General features: G+C 37.6%; 1 protein-coding gene across 1 annotated transcript; it reads right to left on the bottom strand.

Annotated features, from left to right (window-relative positions):
• Positions 1-11605, bottom strand: mylk2 (myosin light chain kinase 2). The gene is made up of 16 exons (XM_051881085.1): positions 11458-11605; positions 10576-10852; positions 10383-10468; positions 10168-10240; positions 8104-8869; positions 7778-7971; positions 7241-7349; positions 7014-7107; positions 4246-4355; positions 3996-4137; positions 2926-2996; positions 2583-2711; positions 2193-2264; positions 754-834; positions 364-496; positions 1-254 (listed from the first exon to the last, which is right to left on the bottom strand). Exons 2-16 carry the CDS (start codon positions 10835-10837, stop codon positions 174-176), a joined length of 2403 nt encoding a protein of 800 aa, XP_051737045.1. The 5' UTR covers positions 10838-10852; positions 11458-11605; the 3' UTR covers positions 1-173.
• Positions 11606-12144: the final 539 nt, after the last annotated feature.

Below are 12144 nucleotides of genomic sequence, written 5' to 3'. Positions count from 1 at the left end.
TTTTGTGTATGAATTTTATTGCACGTTTGATATGTTTTACCAATGCAGTTAAATGAATATATTGGCAGCCAGTGAGTGTTTTCAGATATGAAAGGTGGGTGGCAATGCAGCACAGCAATACAAAGACATGATCTGCGTTTTATAAAAGCTCCCGTAGTGAGCACAGGATACTCTCAGATTCCAAGCGCTGTCAGGGAACCTGAACTTCCGATCTTCTTAAACCTATTGGCTGCAGCAATGGCTATGTAGTTTTTCTGTACAAAGGAGAGAGGTGGAAAAGGAAGGAGAAATGGAGAGAGAAAGTATTTAGTACCTTAAAACAGTGGTAAAGTGGTAAATCATCATGTGTCCTCAGCATTTCACCTTCCACATTCTTCTGGCCATATACTTCTTGAGGAGAACCTGTGACTTGAGCACGATGTTGCTGCTCTTGGCTTTCTCACTGATGTTGTTGAGCCATGGGTGTTTGAGACACTGAGTAGCACTCATACGACCACTGTAAAAAAAAAAAAAAAAAAAAAAAAGGGGAGACGTCTTCAGAAGACTTGGAATATATAACACAAGTTGTCTTTTATTGTGTTTTTATTGGTTCTTTTGCATCCCTTTTGCAGCTTGACTGCCATTAGTCACTGTATGCTTTCATTGTATGGAAAAGAGTGGCTGTGACATTCTGTAAAGCATTCTGTAAGTCACACTGAACACAATTATATGTTTTTGGAGTAAGTTGACTTGTAAATGTATTTTCAATTTCACCTTCTTTCTCTGATAAGCAGGTTGGTGACGAAGTCCCGAGCCTCAGCAGACACATGCTCAAACGCATCCTCATCGAAGTACCTACACACATCCAAAAGGGGGCGTTGTTTTACAACAATTTGTATTTATTTTCATTTTTAAAAGGTCTTTAGAGCTGTTTGTTACGGTCGGAGGCCTACGGAGCTCTGCATATGACACGCGGATAAATATATATCGTGGACACGAATTAAGAATTCGTTCCCTCATTTTAGTTAAATCAAAGTCCCTTTAAGATAAGTCATTTCACTCGGCGGCCATCTTTGAAACGCCTCTCGGGCATCCAAGTGCAGCTCCTGTCTTTTTGAATGGGGAATCATCAAATTGTCCAAAGCTGTTTGCCAAGCTTTCGATTAAATTTCATATTTGTAATCAACAATGAATTCTGACAACAACTGTCTCATAATTTGTTTTCTAAACGCTCGAATCATGACAAAAAACGGTATTTTAGGCTGGATGAAGCTAATGCGCATGCGCAGACCTAAATGCGCGTCTCTTGCGCCTAATTTCGGAGGCGCGAGTCTGACTGTTTCTATAGAAACCGGAGCTGCAGTGACGCGATGACTTTACCAGTCGGCGATTGGCTCTTATTTAGAAGGCGGGACTTATTCCGCCATATTGCGCGTTGCACTTTCTTCCTTTCAAAACAATACGAGTGACACGTCTTCTGTTATTCTAGTCTTTGGTTAAATAGACCCTTTTCACAGACGCATTTTAACGGTCATCAATATAGTAAATCCTGCAAAGTTTTTTACATTTTTATTTTTTTTTTTTAAATGTACATTTATAACACTATACTTAGTATTATATTACCGTTGCATCAAATAACAGAAAACTAGTAAATGCTGCTGTGAGGGTGTTTCTAATACAGCTATGGAAGTGACGGTAAAAATGACATAGCATTTTCTTTAACTATTTGTGCAAATGGAAACACAAAAAGTATATTTAACGAAGAAGTCTCTCATTCTCCGCTATAAAAGTTCACCCAACTATGACGACTTCCGCTTCTGAGAAACCTGGATATGTGAAAAGGGTCTATTGTGGCCACAAATTAAGAATTCATTCCCACTACTTAAGTTGTTCACTCGTTTTAGTAAATCGTGGCCAGTTGTAGGCCTACTAATTCTTTTCCTCATTTTGATTTAACGTAAATGAGGAGTTAATTACAACGTGGCCACAATTTAGTAAAACGAAGTAACGAATTAGTAAGACATGCTGACATATTAGTACTGCAAGTCGTGGGAATGAATTCTTAATTCGTGGACACGATATACATATTTTTTCCCGCATATCATGTTCGGGGCTCCATAGTACGTAGACTTTATGATTTCAAAATATATTTTTCTGCATTTGTGATTAGCTCATGTTGTGTTTTGTATAGAATTAATATAATAGTGGCCTACCAGTTGCCCATAAGCACGTTGTTGAGGGTCTGGCCGTCATCATCACCCAGAAAAGGAGATAGGCCACTTAAGCTACAACAACATAAATTGATTGTGATTTTTATTGTTTCTCCAGTTCAACAGTTCAGCTAACATGAAGCTAACAGGGTTGCACAAGTTCCTCTTTCTGTTTTGGAGACTACCCATTATACACCATAACTCTGCTTATTGCTTTAATTAGACTAAGCAGTTGACTGAGTGACCCTTGATGCTATTTTACTGCCTTGTTTGATGTTTTTGGAATCACTCCCAGTCCCTTCAATGGACGTCACCACTGTTAGCCAATCTTTGTAATTAATGTTATTTAATCATTCCTTTTTAATGTGTTTGTAATAGCTTAATGTGATTTACAGCATGTATGTGACGACTCCCAATGTCCACATATCTGTAGGGAAGGAGACAAAATCGAAGTTCACCACCTCCGGAGCCAAAAATTCAGGCGTTCCGAATGAAACTTTGAGCTTCTCTCGTGGTTTATATCTGAAGAGGGACAAGGAGAAAAGAACCATAAAAGTAAGCCTTGGCTATAATATTTGAACTCTCAGAGGATCAACACATTCAGAAATACACAGTGGTCACTGGAAAAGTATGTAAGGCAAATGTCATGCCAGCCAAAATGGCTGATGACAACAGTAATCTTGATTTGAACATGGGTAAGCACAATACAATAGCAGTGTAGAAGTATAAATCTTACCTCCTGGCAAGTCCAAAGTCAATAATTTTCACCTGATGGCTAGAATGATTAACAAGAAGGATGTTCTCCGGCTGAAAAAAAGTGATAAACTGTTTTCAGGACGTCAAAGAAAATAAACTATCTATGAAAGTTGGCCTGTAAGTATGAGGCCAGTTGTCATGTGAAATATTTATACATCAGTTAAAAAAAAAAAAAAGAGCCATGAATCATTTTAATACATAAAAGCAAATAAAAGAGGCTGCAGTTTGATAATCCAAATAAAACAATAAAAAAACTTTATAAAAGAACTAAATAAAGGACTTTTAAAAAATGGGTATTATAAAAATGATGATAAAATTGAAAGTTATTTTAAATATGCCTTTTTAATTCTAATTTCACATTAATTCTAATTTATGTCTGTTATTTTAATTGTCATTTTATATTATATTTAAAAGTATGCATTGCATTGCTATATTATCAATATCCCAATTTATTACTTTCCAGGTGAACCAGGAGGCGGCACCCAATCTGCTGTCAATCAATGTTACAAAAGCTGTCATTGGTCATGGCAGTTTAAGTAACTTTATTGACTGTACCAATGATTAAATTGTTGTTTTACTTTTAATATATTTATTCAAACATTTCATAATTATGATGATAATGGTTTCTCAATTTATTGGTTTATTAAATTTATTAATTAAATTTAGTATCACAAATGTAGAAAATTGGTCAAAAATCCTGAAATTTCAATTAAATTAATTATTTTTGTAAACTTTTTTTAATTACAATTTTATTGTAATGCATTACAATTACTTCTTTTTATTACATGCCAAAGGGAATTAAAAAGTTTTAACAAAAATAACAACAAAAAGACCATAAGAGCAACAGTTGACTTCTCCGTGACGCAGAAAAGATGAGTCTCGTCTTAAATTTATCTGTGGTGCAGACAAGCGAAGTCTATTTATGACTCACATTTCCCTTTGACCTTCATCTCTACAATAGCAGTTACCATAAAGGCTTACGCTATAATCCCATTGGACGCTTTTAGAAAAAAACAAAACAACACGACTCCTTTTTGCTTCCTCTGTTACCTTAAGGTCCAGATGAAGTACATACATCTGGTGCATGTACTGGACTCCCTCACAGATCTGTTTCACAAACACCATGGCATCCACCTCAGTCAGCGGACAGCTCTCATCCACGATTCTCTCAAACAACTCACCTCCCTCCACACTGAATAAAAAAAGAGGCAGAACAATCTCTATGGTTTCATCCTCCATATGTTGCGCTTTAGCCTCTTGTATATTATCGCTTAATAAGTTGGGATCTGGGTCTACTTACTACTCCAAAATCAGCACAACTTGATTCTTGACCTCAAAGGCTTCATAAAGTTGGAGGATGTTGGGGTGACAGAGCTGGTTCATGACCTGCAACTCATTCAGTGCCATGTCCTGCAAAACAACAGAAACAACCTTTAGATATTTCCTATCAAGTTCTTTTCTAATTCCATGCTTTGTGAGCATTTCTATTCCTTATTATCTGTATTATCTATGTAGGCATCTAGTGTCAGGTAAATAAATCATAATTAATAATACAGATCCAGAATATTAACATTTCAAGACAGCAAGACTAGAAAATATATTTTCAAGCAACAGAATATGTTTGCTCATTTGGAATAGCTGAAAATATGTGCTTTTGCTGATCTAAACTCAGTGTATATAAATGGAAATCTGTTGATACATGTAGAGACAATACATTATGTACATTATACCACTCAAAAGTTTAAGGTCAGTATGATTTTTTTTTAAAGAATTTAATACTTTTATTCATCAAAGATGCATTAAATTGATCAAAATTGACAGTAAAGACTTTCTGAACTTTTAAACTTCACAAAAATATTAAGCAACTGTTTTCAACATTTATAATAATAATAAATGTTTCTTGAGCAGTAAATCAGCATATTAGAATGATTTCTGAAGGATCATGTGACACTGAAGACTGGAGTAATGATGCTGAAAACTCAGCTTTGTCAGCACAGGAATAAATTACATTTATAAAATACAACCTGAGTTCCAGAAATGTTGAGACATTTTTTAAATTTGAATAAAATGAAAACTAAAAGACTTTCAAATCACATGAGCCAATATTTTATTCACAATAGAACACAGATAACATAACAAATGTTTAAACAGAGAAATTTTACACTTTTATCCACTAAATGAGCTCATTTCAAATTTGATGCCTGCTACAGGTCTCAAAAAAGTTGGAACGGGGGCAACAAATGGCTGAAAAAGCAAGAAATTTTGAAAAGATTCAGCTGGGAGAACATCTAGCAACTAATTAAGTTAATTGATATCAGGTCTGTAACATGATTAGCTATAAAAGGGATGTCTTAGAGAGGCAGAGTAAAGATGGGCAGAGCTGTGAAAGAGTGTGTAAAAAGATTGTTTTGATGTTGATTCCTCAACGTCAAATTGCAAAGGCTTTGCAAATCTCATCATCTACAGTGCATAACAGCATCAAAAGATTCAGAGGAACTGGAGAAATCTCTGTGCGTAAGGGACAAGGCCGAAGACCTTTATTGGATGCCCGTGGTCTTCAGGCCCTCAGACGACACTGCGTCACTCATCAGCATGATTGTGTCAATGACATTACTAAATAGGCCCGGGAATACTTCCAGAAACCACTGTCGGTAAACACAATCCGCCGTGCCATCTGCAGATGCCAACTAAAGCTCTATCATGCAGAAAGGAAGCCATATGTGAACATGGTCAAGAAGCGTCGTCGTGTCCTGTGGGCCAAGGCTCATTTAAAATGGACTGTTTCAAAGTGGAAAAGTGTTCTATGGTCAGACGAGTCCAAATTTGACATTCTTGTTGGAAATCACGGACGCCGTGTCCTCCGGGCTAAAGAGGAGGGAGACCTTCCAGCGTGTCATCAGCGTTCATTTCAAAAGCCAGCATCTCTGATGGTATGGGGGTGCATAAGTGCATACGGTATGGGCAGCTTGCGTGTTTTGGAAGGCACTATGAATGCTGAAAGGTATATAAAGGTTTTGGAGCAACATATGCTCCCCTCCAGACGACTTTTATTTTTTGTATTTTTTGTTTATTATTTTTTTCTTTTTGTATTTCAGCAGGACGATGCAAAACCACATACTGCAGCTATTACAACAGCATGGCTTCGTCGTAGAAGAGTCCGGGTGCTGAATTGACCTGCCTGCAGTCCAGATCTTTCACCTATAGAGAAAAATGCGTCAAGGACGACCACGAACTCTTCAGCAGCTGGAAACCTATATCAGGCAAGAATGGGACCAAATTCCAACACCAAAACTCCAGAAACTCATAACCTCGATGCCCAGACGTCTTCAAACTGTTTTGAAAAGAAGAGGAGATGCTACACCATGGTAAACATGCCCCCATCCCCACTATTTTGAGACCTGTAGCAGGCAACAAATTTGAAATGAGCTCATTTTGTGCATAAAATTGTAAAATTTCTCAGTTTAAACATTTGTTATGTTATCTATGTTCTATTGTGAATAAAATATTGGCTCTGATTTGAAAGTCTTTTAGTTTTCATTTTATTCAAATTTAAAAACGTCCCAACTTTTCCAGAATTTGGGTTGTATATTGGAATAGAAACAGGTACTTTAAATTGCTATAATATTTCACAGTATTGCTGTATTTTTGTTAAAATGAATGCAGCCTTGGTGAGCATAAAAAATGTCTTTCAAAACACAAAAAAAATCTACCAACCACAAACTTTTGAATGTTAGTGTAACTATCAACATGCTTAAACTATAATTTCTGAAGGAAAAATGACACAGAGGCAAAGTAAGTGAATAATGATAGGAAAGAATTTTCCACTGTGTCCTATTGCATCTATAAAGTTCTGTTGCAGTTGTAAATCTCTAAGTCATTTTGTTTGTTCCTCAAATAACCTCTAATTTATTATAGTACTCTTATGTTGGTAAAAACTGAAATTTTGGTAGTGACTGACAAAATACTAATTTAAAAAAAAACTATTTTTAATGTACTAATAATGTGCAAATGCTGTCAAGTTATATTTGTGAAGCATTAAAAAAATACACACAGATCTGGTCTACTTACCCTTTCTCTGGCATTTCTTGTGTTGATGATTTTAGCAGCAAGCCTCATCCCTGTCTTAATCTCGGTACATTTGTGCACCTTGCCAAAACGACCACTGATGATTTGATATGATGATTAAAACATTTCAAAGATAAGGTTGACTGATTACTACGACATTTTGCTCATAAAATAAACGTAGAATAACCCAGAAGCAGTTACTGTAGCAGAAATGCTAGCTTTCAGCTCACCCTCCCAGCACTTCTCTGGAGTGGATACTGAAGGTATCACAGGGTGGAGGGTTAGACTTCAGCGACACAAACCGGTGAGCGAAAGGGGCAGGCTGAGGTGAAACATCATCTGAAAAGAGCCAGAAAGACACTATTATAAGTGTTTATTCAGACAACAATCTTTCAGTCTGTCTGCTTCATTGGGAATCTTGGGTCAGAGATCACTATGAGACGTTAATGGTGTTGATATCTGATCTATAATGCTCGTCATGTTGGGTTGCAGTAGGAACAGCTGCAGGAGAGTAGATGTGCCAGGGACAAAGGATTATCGTATTCTAGATACTTCAGATTTCTAAGGTCAGGCTATACTAGAGGACTTGCTGTCACCGCTTTAACCTTTGAAAACAAATTTACACAACTGGAAACTGTCATTCTGTGGTTGTTATTCTGTTCTCTTCTGAAAACCGCTAACTGACATTGTCAATTACAAATATCCTTTAACTTCAATTTCTCACAGAACAAATGTTAAAAACAGATATATAAACAAATGTTACCTACCTATAACTTTAAAACAAGTTTTATAAGGAATATTGCTCTTCATCTGTACTGGATTCTTGTCTGTAGCTGGACTTATTTTAATCTGGATTCCACCTGATACGTGGTTTGCTGCTCCGACTGCTTCAGTCGCTTTCTTAGCCAGTGGTGCCGTTACCACATGGACCAAATCTGCCTTTCCTCCAGTGTCCTGTAATCTGTATAAGAACAACTTTTAAAATAAATGGTTTTATGTCACTTTCTGCTCCGATCAGCTCAACAACTGCTGCAAAAGTGATAAATTGCACTTTTAATTGTTGGACAAGTAATGCATCCATTGCTCGTTTTACCTCTGTAAAGAGTTAGGGCAGCTGTGCACTTGTCTAAGGGAGGAAGCCTCTTTTGTTGCTGTGGTAACATTCAAACCCGCTGGTTTTGGTGGTTTGTGGCTTGGCGGAAACAATGTTGCATCTTGTGACGTTGTCATTTTTGTTGTAGGTGTATTTACTGATGATTTTCCAGAACTCTGCGCAGTTGCTGCAGGAAGAGCCAGACTTGTTTTGGGAAATTTTTGGGTTTGTGTTGAATCTGTAGGGACTTCTGTTAAAGTCAGCTTGGGAGGATTGTTGGGTACCAGTGAAGGAGGCATTGCTGGAGCAGCCAGTCCAGTTGTTTTTGGTATGGTATGATTTGGTAGGGTTACATTCACTGTTTCAGTATGCTTCGGCCCGATTGTGCTGGGCAAAACAGCCGTCGTCACAGGAACAGATGCTGATGTCATCTTTGGTGTTTTAGTTTTTGTCAGTGACACTTTCCTGTCATCTTGGGCTTCTGTTTTTGGTGGAGCAATACCAGAAATCCTCTGGGTCACCGTTGAAGCAGCGATGACGGGTATCAGGATATCACTCTGGTTCTTATTTTCAGGCTTATTCATTTTCTGTGCTTGCTCATGACGTTGAGATAGGTCAGAACTTGAGGTTACATTGGATGTGGATTCTCTTGCTCTTTTGATTTGCATTTGAGGTTCATGCTGAACTTTGACCTCTGTTGAATCTTTTTTAGCTTGATTATCCTCTCTTCTCGTCCCGTTGTTTTCAATGACTTCTAGCAAAGTACCTGCGCAAGCACACAGAATAAACAATATAAAGACACGTTCACACCAAGGACGATAACAATATATTGTATAGTATAAAAGATAGAAGAACTATAACAGCATACTATTACAATAACGATTTAGAGGATCTATATCATTGGAATCACTTTCAGAAAAAAAAAGAAAAAAAGAATTCACCTGATGAAAGATAAAAACATTTACAGCCAATCAGAATCCATCCTGCTTTAAAGAGACAACAAAACTGCAGCATGCACATATAATAAACAGAAAGTTATTGACTGCTGATGTGGATGCTAATATAGTTATTGTTATAGTTCTCTTTATAGTTATCATTCTTGGTGTGAAAAGTAAGGCCTAAAGTCAAACCCACTTTTTTTATTTATTTATTTTTTATTAAAAATATCCACAATAAATATATAAACAACATGTAATTCAAAGGAAATTATTTAAAATAGTAAATCTAACATTCAAAGCAAATATTTGACAATATTTTTACCTTATAACCCCATCGTCATTTTCTTTTTTGTATAACCTTTTAATTGGGATCATGCGCAACAAACTTCCATATTCTGTAAAACAGGTCGCACCGCTTCCGGTTCAGGTCTTCTGTATGTACCTCGTTAAATATCAAGCTATTTTACTCAAGTTACTGCCAAGTCCGCGGTTTTCCCGTGGAATTGGGCTACTTTTACACTGTTGCCGCGGGTGGTTCTTCATGTCCGCAGGTTGAATCGACCCAAAATAACGTGATATTTAGTCCCTGGAATGCAAATTTTACCCCCCGGAACGCGATTTCTACCGTGGGACCCCCTTGAAATGCGATTGGGCTAGTTTTGGGGAGCAATTGGGCTGGTTTTGTTGTGAAAACCTGGCAACCCGACGCTATAGTCAAAGAAGCGAGCAAAGATGAGCATAACCGACGTCTATCGCATATTGATATCTAAAAGTTTTTTCTTGTATTCTTCTTCTCAGTAACATTTAGCTATAATAAAATGGCAACAATAAAAAGAACTGGCTAGCTTAGCTGATTACCTTCAAATACGCCATCAGTTCATACCGCTCTTAACACTTTCTCTGACCAGTTTTCCCATTTGTTTACGTGACGTTCGGCATTAAGCCCATTACTGTTTGTTCTTTAGTCAGGTGATTTGTGGGTCTCCTTGTCATTCTGTAGTTCATAATAGTTAACATGCTAACAAGCCCGTCATTCAGATTTATGTCCATCTCATGGCCCCGCTTCACCTTTTCAAACAACTGCTGTCCAGCATATATAGTGTAATAACATAGTTTATTGTAGTACCTTTCTCTGAGGGTATATTAAAGGCATGGGGCACCATTTTGTGGTTTCTGTCTAAGCGAACATAGACTTCCTCCTGTCAAAAGAGAAATAAAAGGTTTACAAACAGACATAAAGTACATGGTAAATGTCATTTAGGCCATGTTGATTAATGCAAGAGTAAGAGTTAATGGAACAGTTTATAAGCAGTTCTGGCTCTTGTCCTTCTTTCCACTGACCGCAGAGGTTCGAACAGGCAGGGATTTCCGTCTCTGTAGAGCCACTAAAGGCACAGACACTCTCTCACACTGTCTGTCCTCCAGACCTTTCATATTTAAGGGACAGAACAGAAAACTGTTTTTTAAAAAAAGGTGTTTAAACACCTAAGATGCACTTATAAATCTGAATGTCATTGCATTCTGGTTCCCATACCACGTGCCAGGTCCTCCAGGGCTGTTCTCATCTCCAAGACTTTCCTTTCAAGAGAATCCAGGAGTCTGGTCTGAGCTGACAGCTGGCTGGTCACAGTCTCCTGCAGCTTGTGGTGCTGGACGCAGGTCGCACACATGGGGCAACTTCTCCCTGAGCTCAGGAGGAGCTGCTCCACTTTAGACCGCAGGTCATCAACCTTCGCCTCCAGGGTTGTGGGATTGGAAGGAGGCACAGGGCATTTCATAGAGCCCTTGACAGACATGGAATAAAGGTTGTGCTAGAGGGAGAGAAAAATATACAGGTATTAAAGACAAAAAGTTCTTTTGAGGTCAAAATTGCAATTAGGCCTGCATATTTTACTCCAAGATTTTAATAGAAACCCTGCTGAAATAGGTCCTCTTAAACCAGACTAATTTGGTCCTAGCTGGTCTCCCAGCTAGAGAGCACAACCCCTTTAAAAACAGCCAAGACCAGACTGAGGCTAAGAGACCAAGGCCCGGTTTCACAGACAGGGCTTAGCCTAAGCCAGAATTAGGCCGTAGTTCAATAAAGATATTTAAGAAACGTTTATAAACGTACACTAGAAAAAAAACAAAAAAACATTGCTGGTGTGGATCTTGAGGCAAAACAATGGCACTGACATTTTAAGATATGTCAGTACAAGTTGCTTACAGTTAAAACAGCTCAAACATGCATTTTAGTCTGGGACTAGCTTAAGCCTTGTCTGTGAAACCAGGGGTAGAAATATTCCATGTAGTTACAAAAATGATACAAAGATAAAAAAAAAAATTAAAAAAAACACTGCATAAAAAAGTATAGCTTTTCAACTGACTGAAATTACAATCATCATAACATCTTCACAATAATATCTTTTACACCCACCTGCTAAGATGTTTGTTCAGAATGAGAAGCCCAGCGTAAAGTATATGTGCTTTCCGCCAAAGGTTTGGACAGATTGATCTCTGGTGTGTACCAGCCTGTCAAGATTCCTTTTATCTCCACTCCATGGCCACCTCACCAGAAATAGGCAGACCAGAGAAGGGGGGCTTGCAAACAGTAAACTGATAATAGAGGCATGCAGAGTTGGCCCAGGGGAGGGGGCACAAAGTCTTTCCAAGACAAAGGGTACAGACAGCAATGCATGAGTTGAACTAATGTGAGGCATGTACCTCTAACATTCAACCATGCAATGCTGGCAGTCATGTAACTTTAATGCAATAAAAAGCTGTGCCCTTTATGAAATTAACATTTAAATTACATATCACAAGATTAAAACTTTGTATGAGAAGTAATTAGTAAAGTGACTCAACTATTCATGAATTAAAGGGTTAGTTCACCCAAAAATGAAAATAATGTCATTTATTACTCACCCTCATGTCCCGTAAGACCTTCGTTCATCTTCAGAACACAAATTAGGATATTTTTGATGAAATCAGATGGCTCAGTGAGGCCTCTGTTGAAAGCAAAGCCACCGAACCTCTCAAGATCCATAAAAGTACTAAAAACATATTTAAAACAGTTCATGTGACTACAGTGGTTCAACCTTAATGTTATAAAGCGACGAGAATA

This window comes from Ctenopharyngodon idella, chromosome 22, assembly GCF_019924925.1.
Source record: "Ctenopharyngodon idella isolate HZGC_01 chromosome 22, HZGC01, whole genome shotgun sequence".
NCBI lineage: Eukaryota > Metazoa > Chordata > Actinopteri > Cypriniformes > Xenocyprididae > Ctenopharyngodon > Ctenopharyngodon idella.
This window is presented reverse-complemented; position numbering and strand designations above follow the sequence as displayed.

Coding starts and splice junctions, on each gene's coding strand:
- mylk2 (XM_051881085.1), bottom strand. CDS start 10,837: ATGTCTGTCAAGGGCTCTATGAAATGCCCTGTGCCTCCTTCCAATCCC. Junction 835..2,192: donor AACGTGCTTATGGGCAACTG/GTAGGCCACTAT, acceptor GGATGTGTGTAG/GTACTTCGATGAGGATGCGT. Junction 255..363: donor TGGCCAGAAGAATGTGGAAG/GTGAAATGCTGA, acceptor TCCTTTGTACAG/AAAAACTACATAGCCATTGC.